A 21,926-nucleotide genomic window follows, 5' to 3' on the forward strand; every position below is an offset into this window, starting at 1 on the left:
ACATGTACTCTTGAACTCTTGACTATACCAGCCATCTTATTTAAAAAGAGTTGTATGGTTCTGTTTTTCCCTGTTCTTTGTTTCACATACATTCTATATGAGGTAGAAGCATGGCAGCCATACCACTCCGTAGGGTGATCACAATCGGTTATTTGTGTTTTATTGGTTTATATCCTAATTTACAAAACAATTTGAGATAGTTTATATATTAGTTTTCTATTATTGTGCAACAGCTTAGCATAAATGTCGAGGCTTCAAATGGCATGAGTGTATTATCCCCCGGGTTCTACTGGTCAGGGGTCTGGACATGGTTTAGCTGGCTCCCCTGCTGCCATCTCACAAGGCTGCACCCAAGTGTGGGCTCAAGCTGCTTCGAGCTGTTGACACAATCCATCTCCTTGTGGGTCTATAACTGTGTCCCCATTTTCTTGCCAGCTGTTGCCTGGGACCACTCACATCTCCTAGGGGCTACTTCTCTTCACAGGCAGTTCACAACCTATCTGTCTGCTTTCTTCCTCCCAGGCCTGGGAGAGAAACTCTCTGCTTATAAAAGGCTGGTCAGTTTAGGTTAGGTCCACCCAAGATAATCTCCGGTTTGATTAACTCAGAACCAGCTGGCTTGGAACCTTGATCACATCTGCAAAATCCTCTTGCCATATAGTGGAACATAAGTAGGGGAGTGATATCTTATCACAGTCACATCCACCTGCAAGGGGAGGGATTATACAAGGGCAGGGGTAATGGGGACTCATTTTAGAATTCGGCCTACCATGGTTTATAATAATAATTTTAAAAATGCATGCTCAGGGGCTTCCCTGGTGGCACAGTGGTCCGCCTGCCGATGCAGGGGACACGGGTTCGTGCCCCGGTCTGGGAAGATCCCACATGCCGCGGAGCGGCTGGGCCCGTGAGCCATGGCCGCTGAGCCTGCGCGTCTGGAGCCTGTGCTCCGCAACGGGAGAGGCCACAACGGTGAGAGGCCCGCGTACCGTAAAAAAAAAAAAAAAAAAGCATGCTCAAAACTATACTAGAGAAAAGAAGAAAAATAGTAAAAGAGGAGAGGATGAGGAAAAAATATGAAAATAATCCTGGAATTATTCACTCAACAAATATGTTTGCTGTGTTTATATATACCAGGCACTGTTCTGAGTGCTGGGCAGAGTAAAATGAAAAGGTAAGGTAGTCACAGCTTACCAGAGCAGAAACTTCTTCAGGCACCAGTACCAGGTCCAACAGTCATTAGGTATCATCCTGTCTGAAAATTGGAAATTCTCCTATCTAGTCACATGAGGAAAATCACTGTGTCAAAAAAATCTTCAATCTGGAAGGAAAAGTGCTAGGAAGAATATGAACAAACAAAGACCTTCCAGCACATGAGATTTAAAAAAAAAAAAGAGAGAGAGAGACAGAATAGGCTGGGTTCAGCTCCTCGGGATCTGCCTCACTTCCAAACTCCCCTTTGCACCCCGAAGTCCATGATGTCCCTGTCAGCCTCACTGGTTTACAATCGACTAGTTTGATGAGTGATAATCCTCTGAGGAGGGTCCAGGGCAGGAGCTGCCTTCCCCTCCCTACTGAGTTATGAGAGTCTCACCTTTAATTCCAAGTGAAGGTAGATATTATTTCCATCTTTTTTCCATATGAGTAACCATGATTCAGAGAAGGTAAGTTACTTGTTCAAGGTCATGCAGCAAATAAGGAGTAGAGCTAGGATTAAAACTCAGGTCTGTCAGAATCCAAAATCCATGCCCTTAACTACAGTATTCTACCCCTTTGGGAAACATTATCTATCTAGGCTGGCATTTTGTACGGAAGACTTCCTCTTTAAAATAAAATCCTAGACATAAAATAGAAAGGCTCCTGGCCAGGAGAATGCTGGACTCAAAGTTGGAGGACGTTCCTTCTTGTTCTCTGAATCCTGGCCTCTCTCTCCGCCATCAGCTCTGATTTCACATCCTTCCTCCATATTGAGAAATTTTTGTACAGTCACGGCCAGACCCTGTACTTTCCATATAATATTCTGTCCGTATTATCACCTCCTGCTTGGGTGAATTTTACTCAGGATAGCCTTTAAGGTTTGGTTGAAAACCTGCATCTCCTTTAGTGCTTAAAATCCTCAGGATGGCAGGCTGGGAGGGTCTGAATGAGATGGCTGCAAATCTTGAAGAGGGCAGTGAAGCCATCGGGGGCTGACAGGAAGCCCTCTGGGTAACTCATGAGTGGCCTGGTGGTCCCCACCCCTGTTGCCCAGCCCCAGTTTGGGCCACCTTCTCACCCGGCTCTCAGCAGCCTTCTCACTGAGTCAGCCTTGCCGCTGCTCCAGCCAGCTCTTGAGGCCGCAGCCAGGGTGATGGCTCTAAATCTGATTCTGTTGCTCCCCTCAGTGGAACCCTCCAATGGCTCCTTGTTCTTCTCAGGATAAAGTCCAACCTCTGTAATATGGTTCAAAGGTCCTGCACGGTCTCACCCCTCCCCACCCCACTGGCCTCTCTGGGCACCTCACTCACTCCCCCTGTGCTGAATTTCTTGCAGCTCCCTAAAGGCCGCCCTCTCCAGAGCCTCCAGCCCTCGGTACTTGCAGTCCCCTCAACCTAACTCTTGCTCCCCCATTTCTCTCCCCCTGGCCAATGCCTATTTATCCGACCTTATTACATCTCACCGTAGACTTCACGAACTCTGATATGCCTTTCCTGATCTTCCCAAGACTATGGTAGGGCCCTTCGCACAGTCTCCCCATCCCCCTGCCCCAGAGTTCACTGCATCACAGCAATTATCACAAGGCAATGTAATGACCTATTTGTCTTCCCAACTAGGTCACGGCAGCCCTGAGATAATGAGCTGTATCTTATTTCTCTTTGTATTCTCTGCATTTATTGAGAGCAAGGACTCAATGAATGTCCCCTGCATGAATGAATGAGTAAATGAATAAATAAAAGCATACGGTTGGGCCAGAGAAAGCACTGTGACCATACTTTGCAAACATCAGCTCTGCTAAATGGCTATGTACGAGGGAAGGTGAAATCAAAGTAAGTGATATTCAGACAATCTGGAAAAATCGACTGCATATGGCAACCTCAGGCACAAAGTCTCACTGAATTGAAAAGAGCCGTCCCAAGCAGCTCCTTCTTTCTAACAATAAGAAGGGAACCAAGGGATACGGGATTAAAATTGGGAAGAAAGGAAACATCACCTGAGGAGAGAATCTCCTTTTTAAATGGGAAAAGGCATATTTTTCTTCTGTTTCCCTTTTAACCGCAGATTGAGAGATTGCTCAAGTGACAGAAGTAAATCATGTGTTACTCCTGATCTTGAATGGCCTCCTACAGAGGGTGGACTGTCACAGCTAGAGCACCTCTTGTTTCCTGGTGGGTGTGGGAATACTTGCTGAGAGCAGCTACTTTGCTCAATGTTAAGAAAGGTCTGGGTGAGTTAGAGGCTGGGGCGCCAGTGGGGGAGGCTGACAAGGTGGGGGGAGGTAGAGCAAGTCGGGGGAAATGGAGCCTCTGCCCTGTCTCACTGAGGCTCCCTGAAATGGGTGATGATGGGTAAAGAACCCCCAGCAAGCCCTGGGGACAGGGTACTTGGGAACCCCAGCATGCCCAGTGGAGGTTTATGAACTTGACTGATGTGTGATGAAAGACTACACATGCCTTCAAAATCTTCAGTGACATCTACTTTGCTTAATAACACTTTTAGTACAAATGGGTTCGTTCTGGAGAACTCAGTGGGGTGGAGAGTGCTGTCCTGACCCTGGCACAGGGTCAGGACACAGTCATTCCACAGGGGCATCTGCATTACACTTATACGCCCAGAAAATGTTTGAAAGGTGCATATTATTTAAAATGCCCATGTATGAAGCAGTGGGACTAGGTGTTTGTGCGTGAAATCCTTTTCTTAATAAGAAACTATTGGCTCTTGTTGAAACAGTCCTCTGGGATTTCAGAAGAATTGGTCACCTGGTCTTGCTATGTAATGATGGATCATTTCAGCCTTTCAGCCATTCATCCAGAAACCTTCATTGGGTACTTACTGTGTTGCAGGCTCTCTGCTAGACTCTAGAGATAGTGACTAACCAGCCAGAACCAGTCTCTGGGCACAGCGTAGACTGGCATAGAGCCTGCTGGACCTAAACCATACCCTCAGAATCAGAAAATCTTACTGAACACCACTGCATGCATGTACTGCTGCATCAGAGGGTTTACCCCTGGAACAGATGGAGACCATTCTGAGTTGTTCTGAATATGTTTATATTTAAATATGTCTCAGATAATAAAATAGAAAGAATGCTTCATCTGGTGTGAGAGTGGAAACAAAGCCTTTCAAAAGTGTTGCCCCGGGGACTGTGGATTTCAGGCAGGGACTCTCTGGGACTGTTTCACCATCATCTCTTTTTTCCTAGCTGCCCGGGGCTGTACTTTCTTTGGTAAGACTCTGCCTCTATGCCCTGAGTTGGGGCCTCTCCTCTTAGGGGCTGCTGGAGGGGTGCTTCTCTTGAGTTGGAAATTAACCTGGAAAAAAGAAAAAGAAGCTAGGAGAGCACAGGAATCAGTTTTCCATTTCCTAGGATTGAAATTGTCGGAAGACCAGTTTGGACCTTGTTTTACCATGGTTCCGGGTTCTGAGGACAAGGGACCAAGGAGAATATCACAGCAACCACCCAGAGCAGCATTGGTGGTGTCACACAGGCTTGGCTAACATTCCCCTCAAAGTGGCACATAATCACTGGTGATACATAGGGTATATCGACATGAACTTAATGTACATTTATTTATTTGTAATAGAAAAAATTACATCTACACCTCAAACCAGGATTTTACCGATACTGTTGTTCAGCACAAGAACTAAGATTGATGGTGCCACAATAATCCCCTTTACGCTGACTCTGTGAATCATAGGCGCTGTGCTCAGGAACGCCAAAGAGTGCCTCAGACCTTCAGAGCTAAACTTTCTGTCATGATTGTTTGGAAATAGAGACAGTAGAGATGATATAGATTGTTAGTATGGACTCTTAAGTTCCCAGTGTCCATGTGCATTAATGTACTGTTTCCAGCAGTACATTGAAACTTCCCTTCTGGCCATACACACAGAGGTAAAGATGCTTCTGACTGACAAGTGTGGGATGTGCTGGTTGTGCAGAAGCCATAGAGCTGTCCCAGGAAGGAAAAGGTGAGGGTGTGGCACAGTGTTCTAACCACACTCCCCAGAGGCATCCTTGGCTTTCAGGCCCTGGGAACAGTGTGAGCTGCTGAAGCCAGAGGGGAGTTGGAAAACATGTGACAGACAGACCTCTTCACGGGGTTATTTCTTGCCCCTTTCACAACAAACCACAGTCAGCTTTTCTGCTAGCTCTCCCAAAGCGGGAGAAATCAGAGCCAATTACACTGTATTAGTACTATTTCCTATATAGTAATATAAGGATCGAGGAAACGAAAGAAAGAGAGAAAGAGAGAGAGAGAGAGAGAGAGAGAGAGACAACAAAATGAGGGGAGGACAGAGGAAATTAAAGGAGTGGGACATCTGGAAGGCAGTGGGGAAAGCCAAGGGGAAAACACTGGACTCTCGGAGATACTTTAAAGAGTTTTAATTGCAGCATGAAAACCCTCTAGTAAATGATCTTTTTTCTTTTCCCTCAACCAAATGGATCTCTGCTTTAGAATGGGAAAAGACTCAGCTGGGATCAATAAATGTATTCTTAGTTGTGACTGTATCTGAGAATTGTATCCAAAAGACAGATTTTCCCCCCTCTGAGTTATATTTGATACAATGATGTGTTATGTTAATTAATTTAAAGGTTATATGACAAAGGAGATGAGATCTTTTGAAGCAGAATTTGTTACTTAAGAGGATTTGTCCTTGTTTGAATTTGCAATTGAATAGACTTGCATGTAGTGCAAGACTTCTGTAAGCAGCTGCATAACAGTCATTTGATTTTAGGGTAGATGAGAAGCAGGGGGATAACAAGAAAAAAGGGAAAGAGGATGCACTGGTAGGGAAATTGGGACCAGGTAACAGGCTGCCAGGGAAGAGTTACTCTGTTCCCTGCGTCTGCAAGTAGAAGTCGTTTATATCCTGCAGGAGATGGGAGTGGAGGGGAAAGGGGGAACTGTCTAGAAATTTCAGAGGAATTTTCAAAGGATTTAAGGAGCTCTTGACCTTCATCCTTGTGTTAAAATAAGGGATTATGAACAGAGGTTGTGAGCTTAGCTCAAGGCCCTGTAACAGACTGGCTAAGAAGGCAGTCCTGAAAGCCCCACAGAGGCTGGAATCACGGCTCCCACTTACTCACTGTGTGGTATTGGACAAGTTACTTATGTTCTCTAAGCTTCACTTTCCTCAGCCACAAATGGGGATATGTAGATCTACCTTACAGGATTGTTATGAAGGTTAAATGAGATAATTCTGGAAAGCTCTCAGATAATGTCTGACACATAGTGGCTGTTCAATGAATAGTACCTATAACTATTTGAAAAGGCAAGAAACTTGACTGCACTGAGTTAACAGGGAAAGGAGAGGGAGGGTCTGCTAAGCTCTTGGGATGTATAGAGAAGGAACAGGACAGACTGAGGAGGGAAGACCTGACATGAGAAAAAGGTCCATAGATGCTCATTAACCAGGATGGCATCATTACCTTTTCCTCGTTTGAGAAACCAGAGGATTAGTGTCCATGATCTTTGAGCCTCTTTGCCTCTGAGATCACGATCTAATACGACCAAAGCTAAAAAGGTCCAGGCTGTAGATCAAAACAGTTCTTTGCTTCTCATCCTATCTATAAAAGAAAGCCTTTTGGAGAGCTGAATATTGGAGTGCAGCTGGCTCTTTGCTGAGGTGAGTGGAAAGCAAGGCTGCCTGGGCACATGGGCATCAGAAGGGGGCAGAGTGCCATCTGGTGGCAGTCCTTGCTGATGGCGCAGAAGAACGTAAGCCTGTGTATCTGGGCAAGGTCTCTGGGATTCACGAACTAACATTTGTTGAGCACTTTCTACGTGTAAGTCACTGTACTAAAGGCTTTACATGCACTTTCTCATTTCAACCTCTTGTGAAGGAGGCACTATTATTACCAATTTACAGAGGAAGAAACTGAGAATGAGAGCGATCAGGTAGCTTGTCCAAGATCTGTGGACAAATGAGCTGGATTTAGAATCAGGTAGTGTTTTAATCATTATGCTATGTTAAACAGAAGGAAAAGGAAAAACCAAAAGGAAGTGGGTAAGGATGTAATAGGAGAATGACAGAAGAAAAATTAGCATATGAGAGCAATGAATATTTTTTTAAACGGTGAAAGAGGGAAGCTTGGCAAAGATTAGAACTATACAATCGATTATTTGTAACTCTGTATAAGTGATCTTTACAGTGCTCTGTAAAGGTCAGCCTAACTCACCAGTTTGGGTTCCCCAGGACCCACGGTCACACTCACTGTCTCTGGGTCAAACCTGGGTGCTGTGGCAGTGACAGTGTAGGTACCTGGAAGCAGCAGCCGGAAGTAATCTCCATGGTCACCTAAAAGTCACAAGGATATAACTCAGCCTGCTGATGAGAAATCTGCCCCAGGTGAGGCCTTGATATGAAAAAATGATCTGAGGGTTTTAGCTGACCACAAGCTTGATTTTTTTTAATAGCATGATGAAACTGGCAAAGATCTAAAACATCATAGGTTGTCATGACGTTGTAAGAGTGTGGGCCTCAGCTCCTGGGAAGCAGAAGTTTCACTGTGCTCTGCACTGAGAGTACTGTGTTTAATTTTAGACCCTGTATTTTAACACAAACTCATGTCCAGTAAAGGGTTACTAGGAGAAAGGCCAAAAGATTTATGAATGTTTTGCCTGGTAAAGAGACTAACATGAAATCTCTGTTTCAGTGTTTGAAAAGTCATTGTGAAGAAATGACATCTACTTAAAGAAATAATGAGGACGGAGGCAAAAACTTTTTTGACAAAATATGAGCTACCAGAAAAGAAATGGATTGCTTTATGTCGCGCAGTGTACAACCTGCACCAATGGACATGGTCTGGACAGCCAGCTGTCAGCGGTGTTGTATGTGTGTAACCTTGTATTGAGTGGGGGTGCTCCACTAAAGATCTGAGTTTGAGAACCCTATTTCTAATATTTCTTCCACCACCATCAAAAGGGGAAAATAAAATTGAAAAGAAAGCCTGTTTCTCATGGCAGGGATGTAGCATTTTAGCTAATGACTTTATATCTCTTTAGAATAAATTATGACTGTGCCTTTAAAATTTCTTTTAATTGTACAGCAAGGACTAATTGAAATAAATGCAATCAAGAATGAGAGAGATAATAAATAATGAGGAAGTCTCTTCTCTGCCCCCTATTAAATGTAATTTACTTTAAAATTCTTTAGCAAAAGCAGTGTGTTTTAATGCATATGTTGGATACTTTGTTATACCCTGGGGGCTGTCATTTTCTTCAATTAGGGGCTCACACCCAGGAGTGGTTAGCTAGCATTGTACCAGAAAGGCCCAATTCCAGATGCAGCTGTTATAAGGGCTTCAGCTATCTTTATCTCTTAGCAACACTGGATGCTTTGCTAAGTAGCATAATGAATGTTAGAAATGAGTTTTTCTGTTACTGAAATAAGTAATTTGTCAATTTCGCATAATGGGTGTTGGAAATGGACTCTTATTGGAGAAATTGGTGATATTCAATGTATGTTGATTGGCTAGAATGAGACATTCCCCACGCTTGCATGAATAGGGTATAAGAATCTACGGGCGGTCAGAGGGCAGACAGCAGAAGCAAGAAGAACTACAACCCTGCAGCCTGTGGAACAAAGACCACATTCACAGAAAGACAGACAAGATGAAAGGCAGAGGGCTATGTACCAGATGAAGGAACAAGGTTAAACCCCAGAAAAACAACTAAATGAAGTGGAGATAGGTAACCTTCCAGAAAAAGAATTCAGAATAACGATAGTGAAGATGATCCAGGACCTCGGAAAAAGAATGGAGGCAAAGGTCGAGAAGATGCAAGAAATGTTTAACAAAGACCTAGAAGAATTAAAGAACAAACAAACAGAGATGAACAATACAATAACTGAAATGAAAACTACACTAGAAGGAATCAATAGCAGAATAACTGAGGCAGAAGAATGGATAAGTGACCTGGAAGACAGAATGGTGGAATTCACTGCTGTGGAACAGAATAAAGAAAAAAGAATGAAAAGAAATGAAGACACCCTAAGAGACCTCTGGGACAACATTAAACGCAACAACATTCGCCTTATAGGGGTTCCAGAAGGAGAAGAGAGAGAGAAAGGACCTGAGAAAATGTTTGAAGAGATTATAGTCGAAAACTTCGCTAACATGGGAAAGGAAATAGCCACCCAAATCCAGGAAGTGCAGAGAGTCCCATACAGGATAAACCCAAGGAGAAACATGCCGAAACACATAGTAATCAAATTGGCAAAAATTAAAGACAAAAATTATTAAAAGCAGCTAGGGAAAAATGACAACATACAAGGGAACTCCCATAAGGTTAACAGCTGATTTCTCAGCAGAAACTCTACAAGCCAGAAGGGAGTGGCATGAGATACTTAAAGTGATGAAAGGGAAGAACCTACAACCAAGATTACTCTACCCAGCAAGGATCTCATTCAGATTTGATGGAGAAATCAAAAGCTTTACAGACAAGCAAAAGCTAAGAGAATTCAGCACCTCCAAACCAGCTCTACAACAAATGCTAAAAGAACTTCTCTAAGTGGGAAACACAAGAGAAGAAAAGGACCTACAAAAAAAAAAACTCAAAACAATTAAGAAAATGGCAATAGGGACATACATATCGATAATTACCTCAAATGTGAATGGATTAAATGCTCCAACCAAAAGACACACACTCACTGAATGGATACAAAAACAAGACCCATATATATGCTGTCTACAAGAGACCCACTTCAGACCTAGGGACACATACAGACTGAAAGTGAGGGGATGGAAAAAGATATTCCATGCAAATGGAAATCAAAAGAAAGCTGGAGTAGCAATACTCATATCAGATAAAATAGACTTTAAAATAAAGAATGTTACAAGAGACAAGGAAGGACACTACATAATGATCAAGGGATCAATCCAAGAAGAAGATATAACAATTATAAATATATATGCACCCAACATAGGAGCACCTCAATACACAAGGCAAATGCTAACACTCTAAAAGAGGAAATCGACAGCAACACAGTAATAGTGGGAGACTTTAACACCTCACTTACACCAATGGACAGATCATCCAAACAGAAAATTAATAAGGAAACAGAAGCTTTAAATGACACAATAGGTCAGATACATTTAATTGATATTCATAGGACATTCCAACCAAAAACAGCAGATTACACTTTCTTTCAAGTGCGCACGGAATATTCTCCAGGATAGATCACATCTTGGGTCACAAATCAAGCCTCAGTAAATTTAAGAAAATTGAAATCATACCAAGCATCTTTTCTGAGCACAACACTATAAGATTAGAAATGAATTACAGGGAAAAATCATAAAACACACAAACACATGGAGGCTAAACAATACGTTACTAAAAAACCAAGAGATCACTAAAGAAATCAAAGAGGAAATCAAAAAATACCTAGAGACAAATGACAATGAAAACACGATGATCCAAAACCTATGGGATGCAGCAAAAGCAGTTCTAAGAGGGAAGTTTATAGCTATAGAAGCCTACCTCAAAAACAAGAAAAATCTCAACTAAACAATCTAACCTTACACCTAAATGAACTAGAGAAAGAAGAACAAACAAACCCAAAGTTAGCAGAAGGAAAGAAATCATAAAGATCAGAGCAGAAATAAATGAAATAGAAACTAAGAAAACAATAGCATAGATCAATAAAACTAAAAGCTGCTTCTTTGAGAAGATAAACAAAATTGATAAACCATTAGCCAGACTCATCAAGAAAAAGAGGGAGAGGACTCAAATCAATAAAATTAGAAATGAAAGGAAGTTACAACAGACACCACAGAAATACAGAGCATCCTAAGAGACTACTACAAGCAACTCTATGCCAATAAATTGGACAACCTGGAAGAAATGGACAAATTCTTAGAAAGGTATAACCTTCCAAGACTGAACCAGGGAGAAATAGAAAATATGAACAGACCAATCACAAGTAATGAGATTGAAACTGTGATTAAAAATCTTCCAACAAACAAAAGTCCAGGACCAGATGGCTTCACAGGTGAATTCTATCAAACATTTAGAGAAGAGCTAACACCCATCCTTCTCAAACTCTTCCAAAAAATTGCAGAGGAAGGAACACTCCCAAATTCATTCTATGAGACCCCCATCACCCTGATACCAAAACCAGACAAAGATACTCCAAAAAAAGAAAATTACAGACCAATGTCACTGATGAATATAGATGCAAAAATCCTCAACAAAATACTAGCAAACAGAATCCAACAACACATTAAAAGGATCATACACCGTGATCAAGTGGGATTTATCCCAGGGATGCAAGAATTCTTCAATATATGCAAATCAATCAATGTGATACACCATATTAACAAACTGAAGAATAAAAAACCTATGATCATCTCAATAGATGCAGAAAAAGCTTTTGAGAAAATTCAACACCCATTTGTGATAAAAAGTCTCCAGAAAGTGGGGATAGAGGGAAACTACCTCAACATAATAAAGGCCATATATGACAAACCCACAGCAAACATCATTCTCAATGGTGAAAAACTGAAAGCATTCCCTCTAAGATCAGGAACAAGACAAGGATGTCCACTCTCACCACTATTTTTCAACATAGTTTTGGAAGTCCTAGTCACGGCAATCAGAGAAGAAAAAGAAATTAAAGGAATAAAAATTGGAAAAGAAGAAGTAAAACTGTCACTGCAGATGAAAAAAAAAAAAAGAGAGAATCCTAAAGATGACACCAGAAAACTACTAGAGCTAATCAATGAATTTGGTAAAGTTGCAGGATACAAAATTAATGCACAGAAATCTCTTGCATTCCTATACACTAACAACAAAAGATCAGAAAGAGAAATTAAGGAAACACTCCCATTTACCATTGTAACACAAAGAATACAATACCTAGGAATAAACCTACCTAAGGAGGTAAAAGACCTGTACTCAGAAAACTATAAGACACTGATGAAAGAAATCAAAGATGATACCAACACATGGAGAGATATACCATGTTCTTGGATTGGAAGAATCAATATTGTGAAAATGACTATACTACCCAAACCAATCTACAGATTCAATGCAATCCCTATTAAATTACCAATGGCATTTTTTACAGAACTAGAACAAAAAATCCTAAAATTTGTATGGAGACACAAAAGACCCCAAATAGCCAAAGCAGTCTTGAGGGAAAAAAGCAGAGCTGCAGGAATCAGACTCCCTGACTTCAGACTATACTATAAAGCTACAGTAATCAAGACAATATGGTACTGGCACAAAAACAGAAATACAGATCAATGGAACAAGATAGAAAGCCCAGAGATAAACCCATGCACCTATAGTCAACTAATCTATGACAAAGGAGGCAAGGATATACAATGGAGAAAAGACAGTCTCTTCAATAAGTGGTGCTGGGAAAACTGGACAGCTACATGTAAAAGAATGAAATTAGAACACTCCCTAATGCCATACACAAAAATAAACTCAAAATGGATTAGAGACCTAAATGTAAGACCAGACACTATAAAACTCTTAGAGGAAAACATAGGAAGAACACTCTTTGATATAAATCACAGCAAGATCTTTTTTTGATCCACCTCCTAGAGTAATGGAAATAAAAACAAAAATAAACAAAGGGGAGCTAATGAAACTTCAAAGCTTTTGCACAGCAAAGGAAACCATAAACAAGACGAAAAGACAGCCCTCAGAATGGGAGAAAATATTTGCAAATGAATCGTCAGACAAAGGATTAATCTCCAAAATATATAAACAGCTCATGCAGCTCAATAGTAAAAAAACAAACAGCCCAATCCAAAAATGGGCAGAAGACCTAAATAGACATTTCTCCAAAGAAGACATACAGATGGCCAAGAAGCACATGAAAAGCTGCTCAACATCACTAATTATTAGAGAAATGCAAATCAGCACTACAATGAGATATCACCTCACACCAGTTAGAATGGGCATCATCAGAATATCTACAAACAACAAATGCTGGAGAGGGTGTGGAGAAAAGGGAACCCTCTTGCACTGTTGGTGGGAATGTAAATTGATACAGCCACTATGGAAAACAGTATGGACGTTCCTTAAAAAAGTTAAAATAGAATTACCATATGATCCAGCAATCCCACTCCTGGGCATATACCCAGAGAAAACCATAATTCAAAAAGATACATGGACCCCAATGTTCATTGCAGCACCATTTACAATAGCCAGGTCATGGAAGCAACCTAAATGCCCATCGACAGATGAATGGATAAAGAAGATGTGGTACATATATACAATAGAATATTACTCAGCCATAAAAAGGAACGAAAATGGGTCATTTGTTGAGACATGGATGGATCTAGAGACTGTCACACAGAGTGAAGTAAGTCAGAAAGAGAAAAACAAATATCATACATTAACGCATATATGTGGAACCTAGAAAAATGGTACAGATGAACCAGTTTACAGGGCAGAAATTGAGACACAGATGTAGAGAACAAATGTATGGACACAAGGGGGAAAGCAGGGGTGGGGGTGGGTTAAATTGGGTGATTGGGATTGACATGTATACACTGATGTGTATAAAATGGATGACTAAAAAGAACCTGCCGTATAAAAAAATAAATAATATAAAATTCAAAAAAAAAAAAGAATCTATGGGACTTCCCTGGTGGCGCAGTGGTTAAGAATCTGCCTGCCAATGCAGGGGACATGGGTTTGAGCCCTAGTCCAGGAAGATCCCACATGCCACGGAGCAACTAACCTCGCGAGCCACAACTACTGAGCCCGCATGCCAGAACTACTGCAGCCCGCGTGGAGCCCGTGCTCTGCAACAAAGAGAAGCCAGCACAGTGAGAAGCTCACGCACCACAACGAAGAGTAGCCACTGCTTGCCGCAACTAGAGAAAGCCCGCGCACAGCAAGGAAGACCCTACGCAGCCAAAAAATAATAATAATAAATTAATTAATTAATTTAAAATAAAGAATCTAGCAGGCCCTGAAGCTCTTACAGATGCCAAAGGTTGTTTCCCTATACAGTCCTGGCTCCAGTCACTGGGCTGGAGGATTCTGGTGTCTGATGCTTGACTGTGGGGCTACAGAATTCTGCCTTTAGAATGTTGTTGCCTTTGCCTTGAATGAACTGTTCATGTAAGACGTGTTGGGATCACCTTAAAGAATATAAGTTATCATCTTAAAGCTGAGATTCATCTAGTTTAAACAGACTGTCTGAGCTGTAAGATGCCTGCTTGGTAAAGCCTGCACAGTGAAATGTGGCTGAGCGTGCTGGTATCAAGGCTGGGGGAGGGAGGCAAATCGCACCTGCTCCTAACCACTGGGAGCTACTGCTCTACATTAAAAACCAAACAAAGAACCCCAAACCTGATCAAATTGGGCTGGGGCAGTTGGCAACACCATTGTGCCGTGAGATATTCTGTACCATTCTAGAAGGTTCCAAGTTGGCTCCCAGATCTGCCCCCACCATCAATCTTGCCCTGCAGCGAGCCTATGGAATGCCTTTTACTAACTCTTCCCTGAACGGAGGTGTAGAGAAATGCCTGGCTCAGGGACAAGACTAAACATCAGTTTTACAGTCTTTTTTTTTCTAGCCCATTCCATACCAGTATGTGAGCTATTAATAACCTCAAACCCAAAAAACACCCCTAACAAAGCTGTATGAGGCAGTGACTCCTGAATGCTGAGAGAGATGTTACATTTACATCTTCCTGGCCCTTGCCTCTTAATTCCTGTCCTCAATCCTGTTATCCTTCCTTCCTCCAATCCACCACCCCCCCGTGTCCTTGATGTCCCTGCTGGTCTCACTGGCTTACAAATTGGCCTCCTGATTAGGCTGAAGACGGTGAGGGAGTGAAAGCTTCCTTCTCACCCCACTAAGCAGTGGCCACCTACCTGAAGTGACATCATGGTTAATCCCACTGACAGAAATGACAGCGTCCGCAAGATTATTATAATTCTCATCGCGCACCATTCCCTTGATGCCTTGGTGTACCTGTGGGAAAGTTTATAGTGTATAGTTATGCTCATAAAACCTTTGTGCTGTGTTTGAGAGTCCACAAAGCCCTTTCCCATGTGTTTCTGCACTTGATCTTCACAAAGATTATGGTGATAGACCCTTGACTGGTCTCTCTGGTCTCATCCCGATCCCCAATAATCTCAATAGAGCAGTCAGAGTGATCCTGTTAAAATCTAAGTCAAATCATGTCACTAATCTACTTTCTATCTCTATGAATTTGACTACTCTTGATATCTCATATAAGTAAAATTATACCGTATTTGTTTTTTGGGGGACTGGCTTATTTCACCTAGCATAATGTCCTCAAGGTTCATCCATGTTGTAACATATGACAGAATTTCCTTCTTTTTTAAGGCTGTATGCCCATTGCGTATCTATACCACATTTTGTTTATCCCTTCATCCATCAATGGACACTTGGGTTGCTTTCACCTTTTGGCTACTGTGAACAATGCTGCTATGAACATGCATATACAAATATCTCTTTGAGATTATGCTTTCAGTTCTTCTGAATATATACCCAGAAGTGGTTTTGCAGGATCATATGGCAGCTCTATTTTTAATTTTTTCAGGAACCACCACACTGTTTTTCATAGTGGCTACACCATTTTACATTCCCACCAACACTGCACCAGGGTTCCAATTTCTCCACATCCTTGCCAACACTTGCTATTTTCTGTCATTGTTTGTAAATTTGTTTTTCTTATAGCAGCCATCCTAATGAGTGTGAGGTGGTATTTCACTGTGGCTTTGATTTACATTTCCCTCAGGATTTTGAGCATCTTTTCATCTACTTGTTGTGGCCTTGCATTTGCAATTGTGACTTCATCAGGGAGCCCCTTTTCCCCTAGATATTTTTGTGGTTTACTCCCTTACCTCCTTTTTTTTTTTTGCGGTATGCCGGCCTCTCACTGTTGTGGCCTCTCCCGTTGCGGAGCACAGGCTCCGGACGCACAGGCTCAGTGGCCATGGCTCACGGGCCCAGCCGCTCCGCGGCATGTGGGATCTTCCCGGACCAGGGCACGAACCCGTGTCCCCTGCATCGGCAGGAGGCCTCTCAACCACTGCGCCACCAGGGAAGCCCCCCTTACCTCCTTTAAATCTGTTTAAATGTCACTTTCTCTGTAAGGCCTTCTTCATAGCATTTTGCATTTAACATGTTATAAAATTTATTTTATTTTTTCTTTATTGTCTGTCTCTCCTCACTAGAATATAAGCTGCATATATACAGAGATATTTGTTGTTTGTTTACTCTTCTTTTTAAAATTAATTAATTTATTTGTTTTTATTTTTGGCTGTGTTGGGTCTTCCTTGCTGCGCGCGGTCTCTCTCTAGTTGCGGTGAGTGGGGGCTACTCTTCGTGGGCTTCTCATTGCGGTGGCTTCTCTTGTTGCACAGCACGGGCTCTAGGTGCACAGGCTTCAGTAGTTGTAGCACTGGGGCTCAGTAGTTGTGGTTCGTGGGCTCTGGAGTGCAGGCTCAGTAGTTGTGGCGCACGGGCTTAGTTGCTCCACAGCATGTGGGATCTTCCCAGGACAGGGCTCGAACCCATGTCGCCTGCATTGGTAGGCGGATTCTTAACCACTGCACCACCAGGGAAGCCCTGTTTGTTTACTCTTAATCCTGAGCATATAGTACAGTCTCTGACAGATAGTTGTGCTCAACAATGTTGAATGAATTAATTTCACTGGTAGAGAAGCTGAGATCTATTGTAATGAGTCAGAGCAAAAGTCAGACCTGAGTCACACAAAATACCTTGCCTACCATCAGAAAACACTTCCCTTTCTGTAACCAGGAGAGTTAAGGAATGGGATTTACCTGTTCCAAGAATTGAATTAGGGCTTCCCGATTACTCAGCCACTCGCGCTGTAATTCCTCTTGCCGCGGAAACTTGTCACAACTCAGTTCTAGCGTGATCTCAAAACAGTTGGTATGGAGGTAATTAAAGTCTTGCATTCCTAAGTGAAAGAGGGCGGTGGCAGATTTGTACAACCAGGTTCCCACCCAACACCCCATGCCAAATACAGATTGCTGGGGCTTAACCCCAGGGTTCTGATTCAGTATGTATTCAGTGAACATTTACATTTCTAACAAGTTTCCAGGTGACGCTGATGATGCTGGTCTAGAGACCATACTATCATTTTGATACAAACTTCATGATCTTGGAATTGCACCCCTTTAATTTAGGGTAATGATTCTCAGTGGAGGCAGTGGGTCATGCTTTCCCAGAGGATGGGAAGGGAAAGGGAGGAACAAGTATAATTCAAAAAAGTATATTTTATATTTTAAATTTGGGAGGGGGTACTTATTGCTTTCCTAATGCAAACTAAAGAAAGTAAAGTTCAATCTTCTTGCCTTGGCTTAAATTAACAGTAAACTATTGGTAGATATTGGTAGATGTAGTAAAGTGACAAGGAAGATGATTCTTAAATCTGTTACCTAGTCTTATAAACTTCCAGTAATACATAATCCTACTTGATGTTCCACATGAATATTAAAGGTAAGGTGTTTTAAAAAAATTATCGTATTTGTTTAGTGATTTTTAAACTTTCCATAACAAAAGGTAATAAATATATCTGTCTTTGAAAAAAAGAAATCTTCTTGCCTTGGGTTCAAGTGAGTTTTCAGCCTTCCCAGTACATGATGACTCCCTCACCTTCCTCCTGCCCACTCCCCATAGGACCAGCCATCAGCTCAGCCCTCTCCAGTGAGTTTTCTACTACCTGGGCTCCGACAGGTCAGATGTGAGAAGATGGGGAAAGACAGCTGCTGCAACACGATTCCTAAGAGAACCTGGCTTCCTGCTTCAGCCTCCTCCCTAACCTTAGGGTCCCTATCTACTGAAGGTCTGTGAACAGAGGTTCTATCTTGACCCTCAGTGATGGGAAAAGCCCAGGGAATAGAGAGAGAAGCCTCTTGCTGGAGGTTTCTGCTATGTTATCAATGGCCACTGTCCACAGCAAACCCCTTCTGATGGGAGATGGGTAGGCAGGGTACAGAGAGCACATATCAGAGGAACTGTTTGTGTCCAGGCCAGCATCTCTCCTTCTTTGGTACATGAGGCATACCTCATGTTACTACGGAAAAACCTTAACATCTATAAACCAGGCATTTCCAAATCCTCTATGTGCTTTATTTAATACTTACATCAGAATTACAATGCAAGTAGTGTTATTCTTAAAGTATAGATGAGGAAACTGAAGCACAGAGAAGTTAAGTAATTAGCCTGAAGCCACATAACTGGTGAATGGGCGAGCCTGGTTTCAGCCCAGTGTACCCTTAGAACCCATGCTCTTAACCACTTGACTGCATTATTCCCTTCCTATGCCCTAATCCACTATGTAAACCACCAGTTTTAATGGACCACAAGGTGTCCAGACCTCCATTTTAAAGAATCACAAGATGATGTTAAATGCTAACTTAAGACTTCCCATTTTTCAGATCTCTACTTGGATGCAAAATAGCATTCCTGTCATTTCTCTGTGAAAAAGAATGATAATTTAAATGGAGAAATGAACCCCATTCTACTTCAGCTTACAGCACTCTTGTGCTTAGCACTCTTCTTACCCTTGCTGAGAGAATACCAGGAAGCCCCATTGGTGATGCCATCTGAGAAGTAATCCCCACAGTTCCAACCTTGGTGCATCCATCCATGTGCATAGGAGTAGACCTTGGCCAGCTACAGGTAAAGCAGGTGGAAAACGACCTTGAGTATCCCCAACTCATGTGGCAATGCTCATACTCAGAAGCAGGATGAGGCCAAGAACCCCACTAGGTATAACAACTGATTATTTGCTTTAGCGAAAGAAAATACCAGAAGGAATAGAGAGATGGGGTGTGTGTGCATGGAGTAGACTAGAGTTAGGAGACCTATCTTCTGATTTTCCCACTATCTTGGGCCTAAATTTCTTCAAGTGCAAAGTGAGGGGTAGCACTCGATAATGTATAAGCTCCCTTCTAGGTGTACCTCAGTGAGGTGTACCTCATTTTCCAGCCGAGTTTTATAAGAGAAATCAAGAAGCAAGAAAGATAGGGCTTTGTGACAAAAAGAATTATGTATTGGGGGTGAGAGATGTGTGTTGGAAAGAGAGGAATATATTCAAAATCTCTATAATTCTCTTTCATTACTATTTTATAATAGTGGACAAAATGAGATTACTAGAGAAGAAAATATAATAGTATACTTGCTTTGCAAAGCAACAACTGGTGTTATTCTCTGTGTAATTCATTAACTGTTGAATTAATAATGTTATCATTATAGGGGAATTCCCTGGCAGTCCAGTGGTTAGGACTCCACACTTTCAAGGCTGGGGCCCAGGTTCGGTCCCTGGTCGGGGAACTAAGATCCTGCAAGCCACGAGGTACAGCCCAAAAAAAGAAAAAAATTGAGATACTAAGTAATGTTATTGTTATATTAATTATATATTTTTAATAATATTAACTATAAAATAACTCATCTGTTAATTTTATTCTATTGCTGTTTTGAACTATTATGTAAACCTTTTTCATGTGCATGGTCTATTTTTCATTAATATAGCCATATTACCATAAAACCGTAAATTAGAGCCCCCAAATTCACATTTAATGCTCTAGCTTACCACCAGCACTATTAGGCTTTTGGCATATTTCTTGCTTGTCATTAGCTTAAGTATTTTTTAAAATTTTGGTAACTGTACTGTAAAAAGCTTTCCTATTTATTTACTTTTTCATGAATTTATGGCTTATCACTCAAAACAAAATGTAATATACTAGATTGTAAGCTCTTAACGAGCAGGAGGTGTTTTCAATCATTTTCTGTTTGTTCATTCCTAACAGGGTCCTGTGTTACTGATTTGACCTCAGTCACACTCCTAAGCCCCAAGTTCCTCTGGCTGGACAGGCAGCCATTCTGCATACCTTCTGAAAAAGTGTGTCATCAGGCGTGGGGGTATTGGCAGTGCGGCGGAAACCTCGGACCCGGTGCTCAAGGGACTTGTCATATGGGTAATTGGCCACCACTGCCCCTCCATGGAGATTGGCTGAAAGGACAAAGTTGAAGGAGCGGATCCACTGGATCACTGCCTGGGTCTCGGGTTCCACCTGAGGAGAGATGAGAGCTTGGCGGTGAAGCTGCAACTGAAGCCAGATGGCTGTTTACATGAGTTTGTCGGGTTGTGGCCTGAGAGGATGGCATGTCTGAATAAAGCAAAGAGAATCCTACCAGATATGAGAAGTGCAGATGGGGAAATTTTGATCTTTTGTGTGATAGTTTAACAAATTAAGTGAATGGAACACTTGTTTAAAATGAAATCTCATATGGAAACCAAGTATTCAATAGCTAAAAAGAGGTCATCTAGAGCAGTGAAACTATTGTGCATGATGCAAAATGGTAGATACACGATACATTTGTGAAAACCCACAGAATATACAACATGAAGAGTGAACCCTAATGTAAACTATGGACTTTTGGGTGATGATGACAACTCGATGTAGGTTCATCCTTGTAATAAATGTACCCCTCTGGTGGAAGATGTTGATAATGGGAAGCAGGGAATATATGGTAATATTCTGTACTTTCCACTCAATTTTGCTGTGAACCTAAAACTGCTCAAAAATGAAGTCTATCAAAAAAAAAAAAGAGAGAGAGAGGGAGAAAAAGAGCAGTTTGAAGAGGCGTAACATAAATTGGAGAGCGCAGAGTCCCAGTTTGGCCTCTCTCTGGCAACAAAAAAGGGTCCTCCAATTTACCCACTGTTCCAGTAGCTTCTGGAGCTCCTCTGCAGAAATTTAGGGTTCTAGTAAATATATCTGAAAATTGTTGGTTTACAGCAATGGTTTTCAACCTCCTCCTTCCCCCAACACATCTGCTGTGTTGTTGACATGTAGAATGTTCTCCTGTAGTCATACCCAAATTTCATGAGTTAGACATACTGTAATATGGGCCAGTCTTGGCTAAGTAGTGAGATTCCACCCATTCTACTGCAGATTTCTATTGCAGATTATATTGCTAGCAAGTGACAGTATTCTAAAGAAAGCCTTGAATCTACTGGCCTTGTAAGTAAATAATTTACAGTCTTCACTGTTTTTCCTCCCCTCAGGATGGATGTGCTTAGAGGTTATGTGGTGTTAATGTGTTAACGGCTCGTCCTGGACCAAGGGTCAGCTGTGAAGGCCTCCATCTTTTCTATTCCAAGGGAGACTGAATGCATAATGTTGAGTCTCATCCAATCAGAATGGATATAATCCCCAAGGCACCGGTCCAGCTCTGTGACCAGGACTCAGATTCTTTAAAGCAGTCCTTTCTCCATGTCCTAACCCTCCATCCATCAGAAGGAGGCCAGCCTCTCACTGTTCCTGGCCCCGCAAGAGCAAGAGGGACTTCTCATTGTCTTTTTTCCTTCTAAGATGCAGACAGAGGGCCAGTGGGAGTTTAACTGTTACTGGCTCAATTACCTTATTTTATGTAGACAAGTTTAATAAATCAGAACATCCTTCTGGCTGGATATGTCAACGAGTGCAAAGTTATTTTTGATGTATTATTTCCTTGAGCCAAGAGCATAGCTGCTATCCAAAATCTAAACATGTCGGCATGACTTTTGCTTCAATTCCAAGGGGAAAAAAACTGATAAGATTCCATCTAGAAACTCCCAATATAAAGCCTTCCACCTGCTTTAATTTTCTCTCCCCAGTCTCTAAGTTTAGATACTCACACAGAATGTTTAGAACTAGCCCATACAGTGTAAGGAACAGGGTGGTGGTGATGTTCCAAGGATGACAAGA

At 41.8% G+C, this 21,926-nt stretch overlaps 1 protein-coding gene across 1 annotated transcript in view; it reads right to left on the reverse strand.

Annotated features, from left to right (window-relative positions):
• Nucleotides 1-4,291: 4,291 nt before the first annotated feature.
• CPN1 (carboxypeptidase N subunit 1) overlaps nucleotides 4,292-21,926 on the reverse strand; it is a 28,940-nt gene continuing 11,305 nt past the window's right edge. The window contains exons 4-9 of the mRNA XM_060125421.1: nucleotides 20,064-20,246; nucleotides 18,735-18,846; nucleotides 16,986-17,125; nucleotides 15,045-15,144; nucleotides 7,379-7,497; nucleotides 4,292-4,508 (exon numbers count right to left, since the gene is read on the reverse strand). Coding sequence (XP_059981404.1) covers nucleotides 4,350-4,508; nucleotides 7,379-7,497; nucleotides 15,045-15,144; nucleotides 16,986-17,125; nucleotides 18,735-18,846; nucleotides 20,064-20,246 — 813 coding nt within the window. The 3' untranslated portion in view covers nucleotides 4,292-4,349. The remainder of the gene's footprint in view (nucleotides 4,509-7,378; nucleotides 7,498-15,044; nucleotides 15,145-16,985; nucleotides 17,126-18,734; nucleotides 18,847-20,063; nucleotides 20,247-21,926) is intronic.

The sequence above is a fragment of the Lagenorhynchus albirostris genome, chromosome 16 (assembly GCF_949774975.1).
Source record: "Lagenorhynchus albirostris chromosome 16, mLagAlb1.1, whole genome shotgun sequence".
Classification (NCBI taxonomy): domain Eukaryota; kingdom Metazoa; phylum Chordata; class Mammalia; order Artiodactyla; family Delphinidae; genus Lagenorhynchus; species Lagenorhynchus albirostris.